The sequence below is a fragment of the Symphalangus syndactylus genome, chromosome 10, assembly GCF_028878055.3.
Source record: "Symphalangus syndactylus isolate Jambi chromosome 10, NHGRI_mSymSyn1-v2.1_pri, whole genome shotgun sequence".
NCBI classification, from domain to species: domain Eukaryota; kingdom Metazoa; phylum Chordata; class Mammalia; order Primates; family Hylobatidae; genus Symphalangus; species Symphalangus syndactylus.
In genome coordinates this window covers 60,333,473-60,357,817 of record NC_072432.2, presented here as the reverse complement: position 1 = coordinate 60,357,817, position 24,345 = coordinate 60,333,473, and the positions used below count along the sequence as shown (strand labels likewise).

Below are 24,345 nucleotides of genomic sequence, written 5' to 3'. Positions count from 1 at the left end.
CAACTTTGGGAAAAAGTTTGAAGGTTTCTTAAAAAGGTAAACAGGCCAGGCATGGTGGCTCACACGTATAATCCCAACACTTTGGGAGGCCGAAGTGGGAGGATTGCTTGAGCCAGGAGTTCAACATGAGCCTGGGCAACATAGTAAGACCCCATTTCAATTAAAAAAAAATAGCCAGGCATGGTGGTGTGCACCTGTGATCCCAGCTACTACGGCAACCGAGGTAGAAGGATTGCTTGAGCCTGGGAGGTCAAGGCTACAGTGTGCCATGATCACACAACTGCACTCCAGCCTGAGTGAAGGAGCAAGACCCTATCTCAAAAAAAGAAAAAAGTTAAATATGCAGCTACCATATGACCCAGACATTCCACTCCTAGATATTTACCCAAGAAAAATGAAAACATTTGTTCACCCAAAGATTCAACTGAACTCAAATGTTCTTAGAGCTTCATTTATAATAGCCCAAAACTGGAAACTGTTAAACAGGCCATGCGCAGTGGCTCATGACTGTAATCCCAACACTTTGGGAGGCCAAGGTGAGAGGACTGTTTCAGGCCAGTAGTTCATGACCAGCCTGGGCAACACATCAAGTCCCTGTCTCTACAAAAAAACAAACTTTGCTGGGCATGGTGGCATGCACCTGTAGTCCCAGCTACTCAGGAAGATCACTTGAGCCCAGGAGGTTGAGGCTGCAGTAACACGCTCATGCCACTGCACTCCAGCCTAGGCTAGTATAAACAAGGTCAAAAGTAATATGTTCAGGATGGGTGTGGTGGCTCACGCCTGTAATCCCAGCACTTTCGGAGACCGAGGCAGATGGATCACCTGAGGTCAAGAGGTCAAGACCAGCCAAGCCAACATGGTGAAACTCTGTCTCTACTAAAAATACAAAAATTAGCTGGGAGTGGTGGTGGGTGCCTGTAATCCCAGCTACTCAGGAGGTGAGACAGGAGAATTGCCTGAACTCAGGAGGCAGAGGCTGCAGTGAGCTGAGATTGTGCCATTGCACTCCAGCCTGGGTGAGGGGAGTGAAATTCTGTATCAAAAAAAAAAAAAAGGAACATGTTCAGACTCAAACTAAGAAGTTGCAAGGGTACCTGTAAAAGGATCACATATCATCTATTATAAGCCAAGTGTATGAGAGCTCTTTCATTCAAAGTAATAAATCCTCTAGTAGATTTAGTCCATGTTTTAATGTGAAAAAAACTGAAGTAACATTCTAACACTTCATATAAAATCCTTCATCTTTTTCCTTTTCCTACCTTCCAATTTCAGGCTCTGCCTCTCTGGTGGTATATGGCAAATCCAAGAATTGAGTATTTTTTCACAAATTTAATATCTGTTTGTTTATATAAACAATCACCTGTATATAAACTAAGAATGTTATACGCCAACAACAAAAAAAAAACTAATTCAAGAAATTGGTTTTAATTACTAGAAAACTGAACTTGATAGTATCAAAAACTGAACTAATGAATCCTTTTCATAAAGCTAATTACTTTAGCTTTTCTATTTCTTTTTTTTTTTTTTGAGACTTCAGGAAAATATTTTAAATTAAGTCTTGTACAAAGGCCTGGTATTATGGCTCACACCTATAATCCCAGCACTTTCGGAGGCCAAGGTGGGAGGACCGCTTGAGCCCAGGTGTTCAAGGCCAGCCTGGGCAACATAGTGAGACCCTATCTCTACCAAAAAAAAATTTTTTTTTTTAAAGTAGCCAGGCACAGTAGCATGTGACTGTGAGTGAACACCAGCTTCTTGGGAGGCTTAGGTAGGAGGATTACTTGAGCCCAGGAGGTCAATGAGCTTATAATCACACCACTGCATTCCGGCATGTGAGCGACAAAGCAAGACCCTGTCTCTTAAAAAAAAAATTTTTAAAAATAAAGACTTGTATACAAAGTTTTGAACAATATGAAAGTCTGAATAGCTGTAACAGCTATCCCACACTTTTGATCTGAACCAAATTATACAATCTTTTAATGTTAGATAAACATAAAAGAAGTGTAAAGAGGTGTTAAAACTAGGTACGACTATTCTGAGAACCAGGGTTTAGAATGTGTATAAGCCGTATCTAAACTCTACAAGTCTCCATTAAAAACAGTAGAGTAAAACAGAAAAATCTTAGTAACCCAACTGTCTGAGATAAAACTTGATAAAGTATAAAGAAAAGCTCCATCCAGGAAAGGGTTCCAAGGTACCAACATCTTAATTACAAAAGGATTTAAAAGAAAGGTAAGGCCAATGCTGACTCACACTGATCCAAAACAACTAGCATTAAACAAAGAGCTAACCCTTAACTTTTTGGCATGAATAAAATGCCTACAAAAGTATCCACTCTACTCATATAAACGACTGCCAAGAAGGTGGTGCTTTGTATTGAGCGGAAAGGTTAGAAGGGAAGGGGTGTCAACTTTAAAATTGCTCCTAAAATAGTTGATTAGAAGGATAAAGAACAAGAGAACTTAAAATGGCTTTGAGTCAAGCTTGGTTCCAGGAAAAGGATACTCTGACCCTATGTGAAAGCAAAAACCAGCCACTGAAAAGTAGACACCCAGATTTTGCCAGCAGAAGGAATAGTATTGTTCATTTCCCACAAAGGTAGCAGAGCCTTTAACTTCAATTCCTAGGTTTTCCTGGCAAATAGATACTCTGCAAAAGCAACAAAGCAAAATACATATAATGCTCTTCACAATTTCAATCCTGCACTCAAAACGCCAGCTTCACAAACTCATCAAAGGTCACAGAGGAGCTAATTTCCTGTTTTGTTACTTAAAACTCATTACCTTCCTCCTGAGCTAACCAATACAGAATAATTTTCTTCTTGTTTTGAAGCTGACAAAATAATGACAATATACATATAACATACTAAAAAAAATTTTTAGACAGTTACTAAGAGTCAAGGAATAGAGTTTGATATCATTTTCTGAAAACAAATTGCACAGAATCCATGTCTATTATTACTGCACTTGAGGAAGGTTTATTTTTCTTAACAAATTTTAAAACCTTTATTCTGAAATTATTTTACCAGAAGATAAAAAGGGGGGGAAATATAACATTTTATAAATATTTATCAAAAACCCATTATAAGCCACGCACCTTGCATGTGCCTGTAGTCCCAGCTACTCAGAGGCTGAGTCAGGAGGATTGCTTGAAGTCAGGAGCCCGAGGCTATAGCGAACTATGGTCACATCTGTGAATAGCCACTGTATTCCAGCCTGTGCAATATAGCAAAAACTATGTCCCCCTGTCCTAAAATCCTTATAGTCCAGGAAACAAGATGAGAAAAATGTAAACAATGACTACCATATTGTAAACATTTATTTCCCATTTCTTTCTAAAATGTATTTAAAGTTGCTTTCCCCAAAAGAAATATAACACTGTTTATACATAAATTTAGTGAAGAATATGTGTAAATTCCATTAAAGTCCATTATAATGCTACTAAGAAGATTCCAATGGAGCAGTAGTTCTAATACAAGTTGATGATTGTGAGGTGTGTTACAAATACAATAATTTGTAACTATTAATAGTAAAAATTACCTAAATTTATGTACAACTTATACATACAATATAAATATATGTATGCCAGCATTGATTCTCTATCCTCTTACCAGTATTCCAACAATAAGAAAAGAATAGAGTTACAACTATTTCTCCCAAATATTACAAATCATGATGGATACATGTTGCACATGCACATATCCTTTAAGTATGTTATATAGGTTTTAGTCTTCTTTGTATTAAAATATGCCTCTTATCATGCTACTAAAAAATGTTTTCATTAAACATAAATTACTTCCTAATTACTAAATGAATTTTCAATCTCCTTTTCAGCCAGTACTCATCCCACATGGCTTCTCTGGCTTTGAAAACTAAGGGCAACATTATTTCCTGAAACTTTCCCCTCCCTTACCTTCTGGACCAGATTTTAACTAGACTGATAGAAGATGGAGTTTATGGGTGAGAGAGAAAAGAAAACATGCACTGAACACCCAGTATGTGGCCAGATGGTACACTAGAGAATTTGAATTATTGCATTTAACTTAACCAAAAGTATAGACCCTAATTATCAACTATCATTTTACAGAGGAGGAAGGTGAGATACAGAGAAGTTGTGCAGACATCTAACACCTCACAGCTAGTAAGTGGCTAGACGGGAATTTGAACATAGTTAAGACCAACTACAAAAACCAAGCTTCTACTAAATCACGCCAAATTTTAGACATTCCCAGAAGAAAATGCGGAGAAAATATTTTATAATCTTGGGGTGCAGAAAACTTATTCTAAGCAAGGCAAAGGCCTTTTATAAGGAATGATAAATAGTATTTTAAAAATTTAATGTCTATAAGGCAAAGAGCAAAGTCATAAAGTCAAAATATAAACAAGAAACTGGAACAAAGTCTCTGCAATATTGATAATGAGCAATAAGGTAATGTTTCTAAAATGTAAACAGCTATTAAGAAAGTAATAAGAAAAACATATAGACACCCAATAGAAAAATTTAGGGTAAAGGTCATGATCAGGCAAATCACAAAAGAATGCAGTGGCCAAAAAAAAAATGTGAAAAAAAATTTACCTCCACTATAATTAACAAATTCCAAAATTTAAAATATATATGACTTTTTGTTATCAAAATGACAAAAATTAATAATGTGAATATAAGTTTGGGAAAATAAGCATATATCACACAATTGTTCACACAATTGTTGGGAGTAAAATTTTATAAAACATTTCTAAAGGGCAATCTGACAAGATGTATCAAATCTTAAATGTGTAATTACTTTGATCCAGCAATTCCTTTCCTAAAAATTTATACTTTAGCAAAGTGTGCAAACGGTGTTTATACAAGTTTTTTCACTGCATTAGTGTTGATAATCATCAAAAATACAGAAATAAATTGTCAATCAACAGGGGACTGAATGATAGGACATCAATAAAATGGATTACAATGAAGCCATTAAAAAGCGTGAGGTAGGGCAGGTGCGGTTGCTCATGCCTATAAATCCTATCACTTTGAGAGGCTGAGGCAGGCAGATAACCTGAGATCGGGAGTTCAAGACCAGCCTGACCAACATGGAGAAACCCCATCTCTACTAAAAATACAAAATTAGCCGGGCGTGGTGGCACATGCCTGTAATCCCAGCTACTTGGGAGGCTGAGGCAGGAGAATCGCTTGAACCCGGGAGGCCGAGGCTGCAGTGAGCCAAGATCGCACTATTGCACTCCAGCCTGTCAACAAGAGTGAAACTCTGTCTCAAAAAAAAAAAAGAAAAAAGTGTGAGGGGTGGAAATGTAAAACAGCGCTGCTACTGTGGAAAAGTTTGTCAATTCCTCAAAAAGTTAAAACACAGAAATACATATGACCCAGCAATTCCACTCTTAGGTATACACCTCAGAGAAATGAAAACATACGTCTTCACAAAACCATATACGGGAATTATTTATAACCAAGTATGTATAATAATATATTGTTCACTCATAAAAAGGAATGAAATATTGGCCAGGCACGGTGGCTCATGCCTGTAATCCCAGCACTTTGGGAGGCCAAGGTGGGCAGATCACCTGAAATCAGGAGTTCGAGACCAGCCTGGCCAACATGGTGAAACCCCGTCTCTACTAAAAACACAAAAAATGAGCCAAGCGTGGCGGCGGGCTCCTGTAATCCCAGCTTCTCGGGAGGCTGAGGCAGGAGAACTGCTTGAACCTGTGAGGCGGAGGTTGTGGTGAACCGATATTGCACCACTGCACTCCAGCCTGGGTGATGCAGCAAGACCCCATCTCAAAAAAAAAAAAAAAAAAAGGAATGAAATACTGTTACATGCTACAACATGAATCTTGAAAATATTATACTAAGTGAAAAAAGCAGACACAAACAGTCACATATGATATGATTCTACTTATATTAAATGCCTAGAAGAAGCAAATCCATACAGACAGAAAGTAGAATAGAAATTGTCAATGGATAGAGTAACTGGAACTGATATTAACTATGAGGTTTCTTTTGTGGGTGATGGAAATGTTCTGGAATTTGCTAGTAGTGGTGGTTGGCAACATAGTGAATGTACTAAAACCACTGAAATATACACTTTAAAATGATGAATGTTTGTGTTATGTAATACATATCTCAACTTTTATCCTACAATTTTTTAAAGCATGAGGTGTATTTATTAATAAAAAAAGATAATGCTTTCAAATGAAAAAAAGCAAATTTAAAAAAAGTATACACAGTATGAATCTATTTTAGTTATGTTTTTGTGGTTATGTAAGTATATATTGACCAGAAACAGATAACAGTACTACCGCTTAGCCTTGAACAACATGGGTTTGAACTGCACAAGTTCACTCATGTGGGGATTTTTTTTTAACCAAACACAGATGGAAAATATAGCACTCGTGAGATGAGAAACCCATGTATACAGACGGCCAATTTTTCATATACATGGCAGGACCTGAGTATGTATGCATGGATTTAGACATACACAAGGGTCATGGAACCAATCCTCTCTATACCAAGAGACTACTGTATATATTATACTACTAACAAGTTTGATCGCCATGAAGCAGGATAACCAGAAAATTATGCGTTTTATTACCATTTGAATTTTTTTTTTTTTACAAAGAGTACATATTATTTCCCAAACCAGACGACGCAAAATAAAAATACTATCATCTGCAAAGAAAAGTACATTACTATGACAAAAATACATAGAAGAGAGTAAAACAGGAGACAATACAAGCAAAGATAATTAACCTAGGTTCCATTAATCTCAGGAAACTTGTGAATTTATATAGAAAAAAATTACATCACCATTTTCACTAATCTCTAAAATTTTCACACAAACCTAAACAATCAACCATAATAGTATTAGCAGTACCTGTGATTTCTGTCACTAACAGAAGTACATTTTCATTTCATATTATAGTTGTTACAGAAATCTCAAAATATCTATATGTACCAGTACTCCAAAATTATGGTAGCTATTAGACTCATTGCAAGATGTTACTTAACAGTATTAATAGAGAAGCATATATATTACTGTATCATATTTTGGCATTTCAATATAACAAGTTCCTTTCAAGTCCTATTTACTTTATTTCACTCTTTTAAAATTGTTATTCTACAATGGATTCACAGCCTTCTCCAGACTGAAAAAAGGTCCACAGCACCAAAGATTAAGAATCCATGAATTAGCGGCAGGAAGGGAAACCAATCATAAGAGTATTCTAATTATTCAAGCACAAAGTAAGCAGAGCCCAAATTCAGGCAACAATAGAAATCACTCCAACAGAATTCACAGCAATCAATTTAACCAACAAAAAATACACAATTTCCTTCCTTGACCTGCCTCTTCCGTTTTTCTTATTCGTCTCTGACTTCCTCATAGTCAATCATTGACTTATCACTTTATATTTTAACTTTTTTTTAAAAGGCCTCCTTCTTCCCAGTCCCATCTCTTCAACTGATTGTGAATACCTCAACTAGATTAATCTTCTTAAAAAATTAACTTCAGGCCAGCATGGTGGCTCATGCCTATAATCCCAGCACTTTGGGAGGCTGAGGCTGGAGGATCACCTGAGATCGGGAGTTCGAGACTAGCCTGACCAACATGGAGAAATCCCATCTCTACTAAAAATACAAAATTAGCCGGACGTGGTGGTGCATGCCGGTAATCCCAGGTACTTGGGAGGCTGAGACACGAGAATCGCTTCAACCCGGGAGGCGGAGGTTGCAATGAACCAAGATTGCGCCATTGCACTCCAGCCTAGGCAACAAAAGCAAAACTCAGTCTCAAAAAAAAAAAAAAAAAAAAAAATTAATTTCAAACTGCCACCAACCTGTTCAAAATCACTCCATGGCTCCCAATGTCTTTAACAGTAGTACTGATAATTATGATATTCTAGAGCTACATCTTGCAGTATCTATTAATCAAAACAATTGTTTAGGTAATGAATGTTCTATAAAATATCTAAAGCAATATTACAACATACAATTTGTGTGTTAAGAGAACCCAGGTTATGGATTTAAAAAACACCTGCTGCTCTAGAGTTGAAATCTGTGTATCAATGACTCTAGCACAAAATTAAAATTCCTTACCAAGATATTCAAGCCCTTCCATGATCATTCTCCAATTTGCCTTATTAACCTCATGTTCCCACTCAAGACCTAGAAGTTAACCAGAAATTTACTTACTTTCCCACTCACCACCACCCTTGAACCTGGACTCATTTTTTCTAGAAAAAGGCTTGCTAGGCCTGGCGAGGTGGCTCATGCCTGTAATCCCAACACTTTGGGAGGCTGAGGCGGGTGGATCATTTGAGGTCAGGAGTTTGAGACCAGCCTGGCCAACAGGGTGAAACCCCATCTCCACTAAAAATACAAAAATTAGCCGGGTGTGGTGGTGTGCGCCTGTAATCCCAGCTTCTCGGGAGGCTGGAGGCAGGAGAATCACTTGAACTAGTGAGGCGGAGGTTGCAGTGAGCTGAGATCGTGCCACTGCACTCCAGCCCGGGTGAGAGTGAAACTCTGCCATCTCAAAAAAAAAAAAAAAAAAAAAAGAGAGAAAAGAAGAGAAGCTTGCTGTCTCCTATCCTAGCCCACAGTAGGTAACCAGAAAACAGTAATTATTATTATTAAACGACTGTAAGTAGAGAATTTAAGCAATGTGGGATGAATTTTACAAGGATTTCTCTGGTGACAATGTGTACAAAGGAAAAGATGTTAAAGGAGATATAATGGAAGTTGTAGACTAGCAAGGAAGATATTGCAGTAGTCTATTAATTTTTTCCCTGCCTTTCTTCTCATGATAAAGGCAAGAGCAACATCTATCTCCTCTCTTACTTATCCCTGTAGTTTAAAATCCATATGTGCTCTGTATGTCATAGCACTTGTTAGTCACTTAGCATATTCTGCCTTCACCTGTTTATTAGATCCAGACTTAAACATCCTATAAGTGTAAGCATTATAGTATAAGAGTGTTTTAAATTCAAATAGATCTGGTTGTCTAATCTTGGGCACGTTAATTAACTTCTTTCCTAATAAGAAACAGTAATAGTGTACGTGTGTTGTTTTTTAGTTTGGTTTTTTACTACAGATGTGCCAGGTAGTGTCCTAAATACTTTACAGTACTACATCATTTAATCCTCACAAAACTCTACGAGATAAGGAATATTATCTCCCTATTACAGATGAGAAAACTGAAGCATGGAGAAGTTAAATGAGTTTCCGTAGAGCTGGAAAGTGGAGGACCCAAGGCTCACTTTCTTAACCAGCTTCAGAATGAGAATCATACTGCCTCTCTCATAGGATTTTCATGAAGAATAATTTAGATTACACACTTAAAGGGAAGGAGGGGAGTGGCTTTTCACATTCCTTGGTACTCAGTAGTCAAAAAAATATTAGCTCCATTCCCTGGTAGAAAGATTATTCTACATTTCTTTTTATTCCCCAGAACCCTGAATACAATAGTCTATAACAAATAGAAGCTTAATAAATATTAATTAACAGGTTATATTTTGGTGATTCAAATTCTGACAGTGTTTCAAGGCTACCATTCTGTATATAACTCACATTATGTTGTTTCATAAAATTATATGTAGATATTGCAGAAGATTGTACTAAATATGAACCTATAGAAGAACATACCCTGTAAGTAATTTCTGAGTTTTGCTTTGTTAAATATAATAAACATTATGATCAGAAAGAAATGGATATATGAGATTCCAACAAAGTCTTTGTATAGAGAGACATTAAGGTTGGGATATACTAAATTTAGTTCTATTCTTTTAGCAGTATTTGTAGCTGGTATTATATAACTCTAATTTATGTTACTCATTTAGGAAATCTATTTAAGTGATATGGGAAAGAGAAAAATAGAGTTTAAACTTTAAGATTAGAGAGGGAAGTTCTCTCTGCAAAAGATGAATATAAGGAACATAAAGTGTTTTAATCTCTATCTTGTGTCACCAATTTCAACTGTTAATAAATGAAAACAATATTTGAAAGCCACAAATTACCAGGCATCTATTCAGTACAAATGATGAGTTTCTCAAAGAGCAAAACAAACTACTTATTTCTTTAAAAATAATTATAAATTGTATCTGTATTAAAATTTTAAAGCAGACTAAAAAGAATTAATGAAAACTAATAAACCTGTTACAAAACAAAAATACAAAACAAAAATTCTATTACCACTTTCCAATTTCACCTGTTAACAGGAATATTCTTAGCTAAACTCAAAGTTATCTTAACTTCTGAGAGCTATACATGAAAGACAAAAATAATTTTTTTTTTTTTTTTTTTTTTTTTTTTTTGAGACAGAGTCTCACTCTGTCACCCAGGCTGGAGTGCAGTGGCACAATCTCAGCCCACTGCTAGCTCCGCTTCCCGGGTTCACGCCATTCTCCTGTCTCAGCCTCTCCGAGTAGCTGGGACTACAGGCGCCCGCCACCACGCCCGGCTAATTTTTTGTATTTTTAGTAGAGATGGGGTTTCACCGTGGCCTCGATCTCCTGACCTCATGATCCGCCCACCTCGGCCTCCCAAAGTGCTGGGATTACACGCGTAAGCCACCGCGCCCGGCCTACAATAAAAATTTTTAAAAATATTTATCTAATCAGAATGTGGATGCATGGGAACGCAATTAAAATTTCAAAAAGTAAACAAAGGGTAATCACCACATCAAAGCGAAACACAACTTTACCTTACTGAGCAAAGTTTCATATGAAATTTATTAAATTTTTTAGAAAATCATAAAGAAAACTTATAAAAACAAAGCCATTGATGCTGAAATGTTTAGGGTGGGAGAATGTCAGCTGACAGCTAGATTCAAAGTACGTTAAACTAAACATAAAATTTTTTAGTAACCATACCCCCCAATATGGCAAAGGTTTGCTTACTTTTTAAATTTTTTAATTGGCACATAATTGTATATATGTATGGGGTACACAGTGATGTTTCCATACATACAATGTGTAGCGATCAGATCAAGGTAATCAGCATATCCATCATCTCAAACATTTATCATTTCTTTGCATTTGGAACATTCAATATTTTCCTCCTAGCTATTTGAAACTACATAATAATATTGTTAACTATAGTCACCCTACAGTGCTACAGAACACTAGAACTTACTCCCTCATCTAGCTATAATTTTGTACCCTTTAACAATTTCTCTCCCCAGCCCTCTTCCCCCTACCCTTCCCAGCCTCTAGAATCCTCTTTTCTACTTTTTACTTCTATGACATCGACTTTTTTTGGCTTCCACCTATAAGTGAGAATATGTGGTGTTTTACCTTTCTGTTCCTGGCTTATTCCACTTAACACAGTGTCCTCTAGCTCCATCCAAGTTGCCAAGAATGACAGGATTTCATTCTTTTTGAAGATAGATTTCATTCTTTATGGCTGAAGTATTCCATTGTGTTCACTTCTTTGTAAGTCCATGGTTGGCACTTCATTTACAATTTAGTATCTTCTCTGATGCCCTCCAAACCTAGCTATCAAGCTATTCAGTAAGAAATTCTCCACACAGTTTTTAGTATTTTTCAAAAGAAAGGATACTTCCACTGCTCAAAAAATCTTAATTATTCAGATCAGTAAAAGACTATAAGTCCTCTCCAAATGTGCATGTGGACTGATGGGAAGATGATTAAAGATCAAGAAAGGGCTGGGCGCGGTGGCTCACGCCTGTAATCCCAGCACTTTGGGAGGCTGAGGTGGGCAGATCACAAGGTCAGGAGTTCGAGACTAGCCTGGCCAACACAGTGAAATCCCATCTCTACTAAAAGCACAAAAATTAGCCTGTAGTCCCAGCTTCTCAGGAGGCTGAGGCAGGAGAATCGCTTGAACCTGGGAGGCTGAGGTTGCAGTGAGCTGAGATTAGTCCGCTGCACTCCAGCCTGGGCGATAGAGCAAGACTCCGTCTCAAAACAAAAACAAGAAAGGAATGGGGAAGAAAGGGAGAGAGAAAAAGAGGAAAATCTAGCCCCGCTTCCTCCAGCAAGATAAGCATTATTATCTGTCCCTTATTACCTGACATAGCATCTTTACTTTTCTAATTCACATTTCACAATTCTCTCAAAACTCAATCCTAACACTCTCTCACAAACACACACACACACAAACAAACACTCAACAATCTAAGAAATGAATTTCCTCAACCTGATAAAGGCTATTAATGAAAAATTTATAGCACATTACTTTCCGCACACTGCCTGTGTATGGGCTAGCCCTTCTCCACAAGGAGCAGTTAAAAAAAAAAAAAAAAATCACAGCTAATATCTACTTAATGGCAGAAGATGGAATGTTTTCCCCCTAAGACTGGGAACAAGACTAGGATTGCTGCAAGTCAAGTGACTTCTCTTGACATTTCTTTTCAGTAATGTTCTGGAGGTTCTATCCGGGGCAATTAAGCAAGAAAATAAAATGCATCCATATTGGAAAAGCAGAATTGGAACTTCATTTGTTTGCAGGTGACATGATATTTGTATGTAGAAAATCTTATGGAATCCACTTAAAAACTATTAGAACTGGCCGGGTGCAGTGACTCACACCAGCACTTTGGGAGGCCGAGGCAGATGGATCCACGAGGTCGGCAAAACCAGCCTGGTCAACACAGTGAAACCCCATCTCTACTAAAAATACAGAAATTAGCCAGGCATGGTGGCAGGTGCCTGTAATCCCAGCTGCTCAGGAGGCTGAGGCTGGAGAATCACTTGAACTCTGGAGGCAGAGGTTGTAGTGAGCCGAGACCACGCCATTGCACTCCAGCCTGGGCAACAGAGTGAGACTCTGTCTCAAAAAAAAAAGAAGAAAAAAAAAAACTATTAGAACTAAGAAATTCAGCAAGGTTGCAGGATACGAGATCAACAAACATAAATCAAGTGTATTTTTATACACTTGCCATGCAAAAACCCCCCAAATTTTTTTAATTCCATTTACAATATCATCTGGAAGAATAAAATACTTGGGAAGAAATGCAGCAACAGAAGTATGAAACTTATATTCTGAAAACTATGAAACACTGTTGACACTTAAAGAAGATCTAAATAAATAGAAAAACATCCCATGTTCATGGACAGGAAGCCCTAATATTCAGATGGCAGTGGTCCCAAAATTGATGTACAGATTTAACACAATCCCCATCAAAATTCCAGCTGATTTCTTTGCAGAAACGGACAACCTGATCCTAAAATTGATATGGAAATACAAGAGATTCAAATAGCCAAAACAATCTTGAAAAAGAAAAAAAGAGTTTTTTTTTTTTCTTCTCAAAAGGAAAAACTTTGAGGTTTGAGGACTCAGACCTCTCAATTACAAAGCTACAGTAGTCAAGACCATACATAAACATATAAATCAATGAAATAGAATTAAAAGTCCAGAAATAAATCCTCACACTTACAGTTAATTAATTTTGGACAGGGGTGGTGATACAATTCAATGGAGAAAGAATAGTCTTTTCAATAAATAGTACTGGGGAAACTAAATACCCACAGGCAAACAGATACTAGACTTCTACAACAGACCATGTACAGAAATTAATTCAAAATGGATCAAAGATGTAAATGTAAGAGTTAAGGCTATAAAACTCTCAGGACAAAACAGAGAAGTAAATATCTGTGGCCTTAGATTAGATATATTAGAAATAGATTAGATATAGATTAGAAATAGATAGATCGATTAGATTAAAGAAATCATTATTTCTTAGATATGACACCAAAAGCACAGCAAAAATAATAACAAGAATTTCACTTCATCAAGCTACAAATGTTTGTGCCTCAAATGACACCATCAGGAAAATGAAAAGACAACTCACAAAATGGATGAAAACATTTGCAAATCATATATAAGGGACACATCTAGAGTATATAAAAGACTCTTACAACTCAATAATTTAAAAAAAAACTCATTATAAAAATGGGCAAAGAATTTGAGTCTTTTCACACACTTCTCTCCAAAGAGGATACACAAATGGCCAACAGCACATAAAAAGCATCATTAGCCATCAGGGAAATGCAAATCAAAACCAGGATCAAATCACACCTGCTAGGAGAGCTATGATGAAAAAAGGAGATAATAACAATTGTTGGCATGAAGTGGATAAATTAGAGCTCTCATACCCTGCTGGTGGAAATGTAAAATACTGCGACTGCTTTGGAAAACAGTCTAGAAGTTCCTCAAAAATTTAAACACAAAGTGGTATATGTTCCAGCAATTCCACTCTTAGGTACATACCCAAAAGAATTCAAAACGTACATACGTAAGAACTTGTACATGAATGTTCACAGAGGCATGATTTATAACAGCCAAAAAGTGTATGTCCATTAGCTCATGGATAAATGTGGTGTATTCTTATGCTGACATACTATTCAGCCATTACAAGAATGAAGTACTTGCTATGACACGGATGAACCGTGAAAACATGGTAAGTGAAATATGCTTATCATAAAAGACCATATATTAAGATTGCATTTGTACAAAATGTCCAAAATCGGCCAAATCTATAGAGAAAGGAAGTAGTAATTGCCCAGAACTAGGGGCATAAGAGAATGAAGGGTGACTCTTGAAAGATACAGGATTTATATTTTAGGTAATGAAAATGTTCTAAAATTAACTATGGCGATGGTTGCACAATTGTTAATATACTAAAAACTACTGAGTTGTACCCTTTAAATGGATACTTCTAAGGTATCTAAATTATACCTCATAAAAGTTGTCCAAAAAAAAGCAACCCTTTAAGTAATTCCTGACCCAACTGACATTCCATTTTATGTCTCAGAATGTCTATAAACAGTTTATATCATATTGACTTGCACTAGTTCATTTGTTTTGAAATAACTAAATTATATGCTTTATCTCCCTTACTCACAAACTATAAGCCTCTACATCTTTCATACTTCTCTTCAGAACTGGGTATAATAATAGGTACAGAGTGGGTCCTCAGATTAGGTTTTTAATTTTCAAGATGCAAGATGTTAGAGAAGTATTTACCATGGAGAAGTTAACCAGACTACTCCAAAATCTTCCTTTTGGGAAATAAAGAGATTATATATAACTCCCCAGAGATCCCTAACCAAACTCTTAGAATAAAAAATAAGTAAAGGTGACATACAGCTGAGGTTTCACATTATAATAACCCTGTGCAGTCACAGAATAAATTGTGATTCAATTGAAATTAAAGTTGTTCAGTGATAAAATGCCACTTACTGTATTAAAGGTCCAGTGTCAGTGCAGTTAGTAAAAGAAAGTTGTAGTATTTTCATCACGAAGAATGAGCACAAATTAATAATTAGGCCTCTGTTGTTTACTTGATGATTTTATTGTTCTTTCTGGGTTAAGGCTCACATGTATTAATTTTAATAACTTTAGAATTATAAAAACTGCAGCAACAAACAAGAGAATATGGTAAGGTCCACCTAAATGAGATTTCCCTCAAAGTATAAAGTAATAATCATCATCTATCCCAATAGCAGAGGAAGAAAATTCAAAAAATGTGTTTCCTATGAAACTATACCCAGAAACTGAAATTCAGAGTTTTGTCCTACTGATCTGAACTGATTTCAAAATACAAAGAGAAATAACTCATACTGCCAGAACTCATTAAAGCACAATGACAATCAATAACTGGATACTACAGGAGAGACCCACTAAAGGTTACAGAATCCAACTGTAATGTTCTCTGAAAAATTTATATCTTTAAATAGCTACAGAAACTCACCTGTCATTTAAGCCCCTCAGTGATGAGAGCTTCCCCCTCCCACTCCTGTGACTCCTCTCCTTTCTCCTCTCCCCACCTCTCCACTCACACCCAATTTTACTCTTTGAAGATGGAAAGCAATTCTTAACTATCATAATTCACCTTTTGGATGTAATTTCATAAATATATACTGACATCTAAAATAACACCATGAAATGCCCCTTGTAGCAGAGATAGCCAAGCTTTCCACCAGCCAGGGACATTTCCCACTCCCCTTGCATTCAAATAAGACTCTGTGACAAATCTTGCCAATAAAATTTGGAGGAATGGTTGTCATTTAAGTCTGGAGTTTCTTAAGAAATGGTCTTCAGGCAATAGGGAGGACTCCATGGCCCTAAGAAATGCTGGAGTCACAAGATCTAAGTTGTATGAGTCCCTAAACAACATAGAGGAAAGCCACAAGAAACCTGCTAACCAGGAGCACCTGCACTGGAACTGTCATGAAAGCAAGTAAACTGTCATGACAGCAAGTAAACATCTGCACTGGAAGTGTCATGAAAGCAAGTAAACTTCTTTGAAATTTTGGAATGTATTTATTACTCTGATTAACATTATCCAAAGTAATACATACAGAAATTTCTAAGTATTCCAATTCTCCCTAATTACAGACATTAATAACAGATATTTTGGAAAGATTGCTTAAAAGCCCATTTAAGTAACATTAAATTTTAAAATCTAAACAAGTTTCCACCTTGATTTTGTTGTAACATAATTCCTTTAGTCTAAATAATAACCTTAATACTTCCACTTCATATCCAAATATCTTTATAGTTCAATATCATCTGTTTTCATGATTACTACAGAGAAATGTTCTTCCCAGTTCTCCCAAATTAAAAAAAAAATTATAGTCTTTTAAAATAATTCATAAAGTCCAATGAAAATTACTTTACCAAATACTAAATAAGAGCAAATTCATTTCTATTTCATTGTTTCTAAGGTATTAAAAAGTATCATTTATAGTTTTAAGGTAAGAATTATTTCTTTAAATATAACCATATGGCAGAAGATTCTGTTCAATGTAAATACACACTCCCACAACACATACTTTAAGAAAATCACATTTTGCATTCTAATAGTTGCCCCTAGTTATTTATAAAAATTCAAGCCCCTCAATGATGAGAGCTTCCCCCTCCCCATCCTGTGACTCTTACCTTTACAGAAATTTTTATATAAAAATATGCATAAAAATTATACTGAATGTGTTGAAATTTTAGTTTGAATTTTAGAAAATGAGATTTTTTAAAGCTTATCATTATTGATACAAATAAATTACGTAAGCCCTACTGGGAGACCTAGCATTTGTAAATAAGGCCATGACAAACTTAAACCAATCAAACTCCCACATTCTCTGTCCTGTCTTTTCCCAAAACAAAAAGAAAACAATCTTTATATTAACTTTTCTGTTATCTTTACCTGAAATTCCATACCTCTCCATGACATTATTTTTTCCACACAGCACAGTTAAAATTTAATGAACACATTTCCTACTCCAGACAACATAATTGGAAAGTTATTGAAAATTAAGTTGACAGAAGATTTTACCTTATATTCAGAGAAATATTCTAAGAGGTTTTGTTTACCAAATCAGTCAACATGAGCTAGCATTTTTCGTAGCATTTAAACTTTGGGGATCTATGTAAATTTTGGTTCCTTGATCCTTTTTAATGTTTAACTGTATTGAAACATATATGTGCTATATAGAGGTTGAAAATTTTTTTCCAGGGCTACAAAACGAAAATCATAAAGAATAATGAAACTGAGAGATGGTCTATTTGAAAATATGAAAAAAAATTAAGTATGACTTTTTATAAATAACTAGGCTACTTTAATGACTATTTTTATTATTAGAACGAATTCTCATATACATTAAAGTTGTTTATATATATCTTTTGTACATTGAAGGACTCTGAAAGATTCCATTGTCTTTTTTACATTATAGTTACTTAATATTGCTCTAAATAATTAATCATATTGTGTTTGCAAAGGCTCTTCAATGCCCATAGTCAGGGCTGCAGGAGGCAGAACTAAAATTTAACTAAGCATCTACTATATGCCAAACGTATATTTTCTCATTCTATTCTCAAAATGAATATAAAGGTATTAGCTCTCTGTGACTGATAAAACTGTGGCTTATAGATATGTTGCCTAAGGTCAAACAGCTAAGAAACACAGCTGGGATGCTAACTGAAGTCCGTAAAACAAGTCCTTTTCCCACTACGTAGGTTAAATTGTTTTTCCAGTAGTGGTAATAGAGAACAGCTCTTCGCCCCTCCCTCTCTTCCTTCCACTTCCCCGTGAACAGCATACACTATTTCTTTGTGAGACCAGGTGCAAAGAGCAATCTCTGGCCATGACACAGAGTACAGCCTACAAGGATCGAAACTGTATTATGATTTTATCCATAGCAGGGTTCAAGCTAAATGATCTAACTACATACAAATGTAATGAGGTTGGAGTAGAAAAGCACATTAGCAAATAATTATCCAAATGCCATTTGTATTTGGTTCTGAAATGCACTGTAGACCTATTGGCAGCAGGTTTATCTTTACAACTGGGTTTTGCTTAGACTATTCTCAAAATAGTTTTCCAGCAGCACATGCTGAGTAGACAACAGAGGTTGCTTGATCTAGTTTTTGGAGACTGAGGAAAACGTGTTTGTTGAGCCTATCCTGATTGACACGATAACTAGAGGCAATACGGTAAAATGTAACACTGTGCTTCCAATGTGTACAAACGGCTCAGCTAAACTCCCTGAACACAATCCACCTAAACAGTCTAAGCTCAATAGCCAGCCGAGTTGAGGAGGATGACAGCTCCAGTAACTTCCTCTTCCTCACCCAGCTCCTCAGCTCGGCGGCGCGTACACGCCTCTCCCCCTAGGAGGCAGGATAAAACAATTTCAAATGCACAAAATCCATCCAATCCCACCAATACCACAGGCCAGGAAAAGCCAGTTTCCCTTTCTTCCTCAGCCCTTCCAAGACAATGTTTGTCTAATTAAAAAAAAAAATCTTACCAACAGCAAAGTATTTGCAACAAAAATTCAAAATATTTACTCAGTCCCTCCACACAGCCTTAGGGGAAGGATGAAAAGAAGGGAACACGACACCGCGTATTCCCAAGACTGACTGTTCTGATTGACTTTCCCTCGGGTCCCACAGCCGGCCGGGCGAAGGCTTGCAGCTGGAACGCCAAAATAAGCCTTCGCCTCTCAGGAGACGCGGAGGCGGCCACGGCGATGGCAATCGGCGAGTCCCGCCTCCGACCCTCACCTGCCCAGGCCCGAGGCAGCGCCGTGGGCTCGCGCGGGCTCGGCGTCCCGGGAGGCGTCCGGGGAGGCGGGCGGGCGCCCAGGCAGTTAGGCCGCGCTGCAGGCCGGCGCGCTTCCTGCTGCGGCCGGGGAAAGGCGGCCCCGGGATCGGCGGCGCGGCACCGACCCGCAGCTCTCCCAGCCCCGCTGCCGCGCGTGTGCCGCACTCACTCAGCCCTCCCCGGCCGGCCCCCGAGGAGCAGCTCTCACCTGCGAGGCTCGGGAGCCTCAGCCACAAAGCGGGAGGGACACGCCACTCTGGGGTCCCGGCCCCAGGCCACCCCCGACACACACACACACACACACACCCCGGAACCTTCGCCCGCCTCTGAAGAGACGCGGGTCAGCCCCGCCGCCCCCTCCAGTCACCCTACACACACCCACTCGCCGTGGGTCCTCGGGCCGCCTCCCCGCCCGCCAAAGTCCCAACTCGCACACCCACACGCACATTTGTCCCTCTCCCACCTCATTTCCCCGGGGACGCGCTCCTCTTCCCAACACTCTCGATCCTACTCGGAGGCAAAAGAACACTCTACCTCATTCTCTTCCTCTGGCCCAGAAGAAGCAACAGCAGCCATTTCCCCGCGGCAGGGGAAACACACACACAAACACGCGCGCGCGCGCGCACCAGGCCCCCACAGATGCTTCCCCTCCAGAGCCGCGGCCGCAGACGCAAACACAAACACCCACGGCGGGCCTCGCTCCCGCCCGCCCCGAGGGGAAGCCGCGGCGGCACACTGGGCCCGGACCCGGGGCTCGCGGGCGGGCGCTCAGGGAACCCGGGCCCGGGGTCTCGGGGGGTCCGCGCCCCCTCCTCACCTGCATTCAGCGCGCCGGGGTCCGGGCGGCGGCGGCGGCGGCGACGGGGCGGCTGGTGCTGGTGCTGCGGCGGCGGGGGAGGCGGCGGCGGCGGTGGCGGCGGGGCTGAGGGCAGCAAAGACATGCAGGCAGCCCGCCGGGGGGGAAAGGCACCGGCCGGAGGGGATGCTGGGCGGGCGGGCCGGGCCGGGCCGCCTGACGAACGGCAGAGGCGGCGGCGCGGAGGGCGGCTGAAGGGAGCGAGGAGGAGACAGACCAGGGGGCGGGAAGGGGGACGAGGGCCGCGCCGCCGGGCTTCGAGGACAGTGACCCCAGGCGCGCAGGAGAGGCCCCGGGGCCGCGGCCGCCGGCGCGAAGGCCCCAGCCGAAGGAAGCTGCGCCCCCGCAGGGCCGGAGCCGCGGCTACTGCTTCGAGAGCCACGCAGAGCCTGGCCTTGGCCTTGGCCTCCTGGTGCTGGGGCTGCCGCCGCTGCGGGGGTTGCCGCTGCGCCGGGTGCTGCTGGGGCCGAGGTTGAACAGAGACGCCAGCTTTCGGTGCCTTCGCTCCCGCTCACACACGTTCACACCCCCGAGGGCCGGGGGAGAGGCGTCCGGGCGATATCGGTATTCAGATTAATAACAAGGTGCAGAGAGTGCGAGAAGGAGGAGGATTGATTGACGTGGAGGGGCTGGCGGGAGTCAGTCACTCCCCGGCGCGGAGGGTTGGGGTGAGGGGAAGGAGGCGGGGCGGTGACGGGGCGGAGCTCCTACGCCGCGCCTTGGCCCCGCCCCCCGTGCGCCGTGTTTTGTCGCGGTGAGCGCGCGGAGGCCCGGGCTTCTTGCTAGTTTTCTGTCTTGCTGTGGCTGTTTTTTCTCTCTCTTTTCCTAGCTTGAGCGAGGAGCGGGGCTAAGAAGAGTGGTAGGGTTTCAAAAACCCACATCCACATAGCCTTGGCGGAAGAGACGGGAAACCGCCTCACCCCGGGTTCTTGTGTGGGCGCTGTTTACTGCACCCTCCTCGCCCGAGGCGACCCGACGGCGAAGCAGAGCGTAGGTCTAGGTGGCTGAGACGCCAGGTGAGGTGAAATGACCGAAGGAAATGTTTCCTGCCATCTTCGGTGGATTTTTTTAAAAATGTGTAACATCTGTAAGTTGTATCGTGAAAGGTAAATAAAAGAACCTGTGACGCTCAGAGATAACCCGGTCCTATTTTCTAATTCTCCCTTCTCGTTGTAGACTTTAGTTTGTTGTTTGGTAGTTTATCCATGCCATCTACAGAATGAAAACATCCAAATGTAAATTAGAAATAGTAGTGTTTACTTGGTGAACGTGGCTGTGATACTTTAAGTTTCTGGGGTTTGTTTTTGTTTTTGTGGGCCAGCTTCAGCTTTTACCGCCAGCAGTCCAAAAAGCAAATTACACCGGCTGTAGAGGCAGAGTACTGCTGTTGCAGTTTTGCACAATTTTAGTCTCTTTCTCAATGCATGCCCAGGCTCGTGTATTTACCCGTGTTGGTCAAGGGTATATTAACAATGTTCAGTATTTTTTCCCCCACAGGAGTGTTTAGCACACTAAGCACGTTGCGTTGGTTGCAATTCATCTTAGGCCTTATTACTGAATGTAAAATGCCTTCATCTCTTGGGGGAAAAGGTGCGGTAAAAATGCAAATCATCATTTAGCTAAAACTGAACAGCTGTTACAAGAGTCCACAATTGCAGAACTATTGCACCACTTTCATCTTGGCACCAGGAAGGGTGAATGAATGAGTAAAAAAGCCCCTCAGTTCACAAGACGACAGACTACTTTCTTTTCTACCTATGTCGATTTTCCATTTCCCTCCCTAGCAACACCAGCCCCACACCATCTTCTGTAAAACATGTCAAAATGGCCTTAAGCCTGAAAGAAGTCTCACTCTTTCCCAACTATCTAAGAGTCTAGGCTGACATAAGATGAATAATTATCTTTGGCTTTGTAAGCAGCAAAGCCAAGCAAGTCGCTTCACGAGTCCAAATAGTGGACCTGCCTCAATGGCATCTTGCCACAGTATTTCTCCTTAGCACACAAACACTCCCTCCCAAGGAGAAATACTACCAATTATAGAAGGAAAGAGGAAAAGAAATACCTGAAAAAATGTAAATGAGATAATGTGATAGCCTCACAGATTTAAGCATCTTTAAATAATGATAAATTTATATGAATTTTCTATGAGTATTCAATGAATTTTCATTCATATACAATAAACACATATGGAGGGCATATTATGTTCCAGACTCTATGTTTAGCATTGGAGACACACAGCCAAGCATATATAGTCCCTTTTCTTAAGTAACTCACAATCATTGTAGGGGAAGCTGACACATAAACAGGAAATTCTCACAGAACAAACCAGAAATGAAAGTATGAGAGGTGACACAAAATTAATAGTCACAACAATGTCTAGGAGGATGGGCTGACAGCACTGGCATTTACACGTGAGCCATTTGACATCTGCCCACTCTCACAGGCTGCCTAGCAGTAGTGACAGATGGGGAAAAATCACAGGGCCATTGTGGATGTTAAAGAAGCACTAATAAATGGTGGACTTTGGTGGTCCTGAAGGTCAACTTTATGTATGGGATGTTCTTTGTTGGCCTCTAAATTTTAAGTAGTAAATGCATCACAATCCATGGCGGGGAGGGGTAATTGTAACTTTCAGAGTTAATAGTGGACAGTGGATGTTGTCATAGGATCATTTATTTTAATGCAGGTTAAGTTTAGAATTTACTCTCAAAGATGTCCTCTTTATACCATATCAAATTGATTGACTCACTAAAAACAAAAGGCAAGCAATACTTCTATATATTAACTATATTATCCAAAAAATAGATTGCTGTTTTTCTCATTTGCAATTAGAATGACATTGGAGAAATAATAGTTTTCAGATAGCACTATACAAACACCAAGAAATTGTCTTCAGTGAGATTAAAAAACAAACAGGCTGGGCACAGTGGTTCAGGCTTGTAATCCCAGCACTTTGAGAGGCCCAGGCGGGTGGCAGATCATCTGAGGTCGGGAGTTTGAGACCACCCTGACCAACATAGTGAAACCCCATCTCTGCTAAAAATACAAAATTAGTCGGATGTGGTGGCACACGCCTGTAATCCTAGCTACTCAGGAGGCTGAGGCAGGAGAATCAATTGAACCCGGGAGGCAGAGTTTGCAGTGAGCCGAGATCTAGCCATTGCACTCCAGCCTGGGCAACAAGAGCAAAACTCTGCCTCAAAAAAAAAAAAAAAAAATAGTTCCTCATAAGATTCTGCTTCAAAAGACATCCCAGAAATGACAACAAATGAGTAGGACTTTAGCCATTGTTAAGAAGCAGTTTACGGGAGGCTGAGGCAGGAGAATGGCATGAACCCGGGAGGCAGAGCTTGCAGTGAGCCAATATCGTGCCACTGCACTCCAGCCTGGGCGACAGAGCGAGACTCTGTCTCGAAAAAAAAAAAAAAAGCAATTTTATAGTGGATCAAAGTTTGCTACAGAGAGTAACCTGCTTTTGATATCTCATTTCTGAGGATTTTTCATGTTTGTCAGTTATTGCAGTTTTTAAGATTAGAAATAATGCAATAGGAAAATAGCTGGGTGTGGTGTCTCACTCCTGTAATACCAACATTTTCGGAGGCCAAGGCAGGCTAATCACTTGAGGTCAGGAGTTCGAGACCAGCCTGAAAACTCATCTCTACTAAAAACACAAAAATTAGCCAGGCGTGGTGGCAGGCACCTGTAATCCCAGGTACTCAGGAGGCTGTGGCAGGAGAATTGCTTGAATCCTGGAGGAGGAGGTTGCAGTGAGCCAAGGTCGTGCCACTGCACTCCAGCCTGGGTGACAGAATGAGACTCCATCTCAAAAAAAAATATCTTTAAAGAAATGATTTATCCAATTGAAGCTTCTGGCTTAAGTGTGGCCTTTTTGACCAAATTGGTTTAATAGCAGCAGTGTATAGGTACAATTTGTTCTGAAATAACAATTATGTTTATTTGTATTATTAGAGAATTGGTTTATTCCTACTCAATTAAAGAAAAAGGTGCTTTGTGTTCTAGAGACCACCTGTGTCTTTTCCAAATTAGCAATTAATGTTTGAGCTGAATAAATCTTCCTATCTCTCCATGTTTTGTTGGTAACACAGGTAGCAGGTCCTATAAGATCTCTTGTAACTGTTCTTTTGTCTCTTTTCTGAAATTCTGTTGAGCAGCTTATTCAAAAGACAAAGATTTCAATTTTTTATTTAAGAAATTAGTACTATTTGGCCAGGTGTGGTGGCTCATGCCTGTAATCCTAGCACTTTGGGAGGCTGAGGCAGGCGGATTACTTGAGGTCTGGAGTTTGAGACCAGCTTGGCCAACATGATGAAACCCCGTCTCTACTAAAATATAAAAATTAGTCTGGCGTGGTGGTGTGTGCCTATAGTCTCAGCCACTCGGGAGGCTGAGGCAGGAGAATCAC

At 39.8% G+C, this 24,345-nt stretch overlaps 1 protein-coding gene across 5 annotated transcripts in view; it reads right to left on the bottom strand.

Annotated features, from left to right (window-relative positions):
* CNOT6L (CCR4-NOT transcription complex subunit 6 like) overlaps positions 1 to 20,210 on the bottom strand; it is a 108,993-nt gene extending 88,783 nt beyond the window's left edge. The window contains exon 1 of one of the 5 annotated variants that reach the window (XM_063610359.1): positions 19,884 to 20,210. Coding sequence is in view for 3 of the 5 variants with exons in the window: in XM_063610358.1 (XP_063466428.1) it covers positions 19,601 to 19,605 (5 nt within the window). In the remaining 2 variants the exon portion in view is untranslated. Of the gene's footprint in view, positions 1 to 2,457; positions 2,475 to 19,529; positions 19,779 to 19,883 lie in introns of those variants that run through there. The other 4 variants (XM_063610358.1, XM_055297237.2, XM_055297238.2 and 1 more) reach the window with 4 other exon arrangements.
* Between the last annotated feature and the right edge of the window lie 4,135 nt (positions 20,211 to 24,345).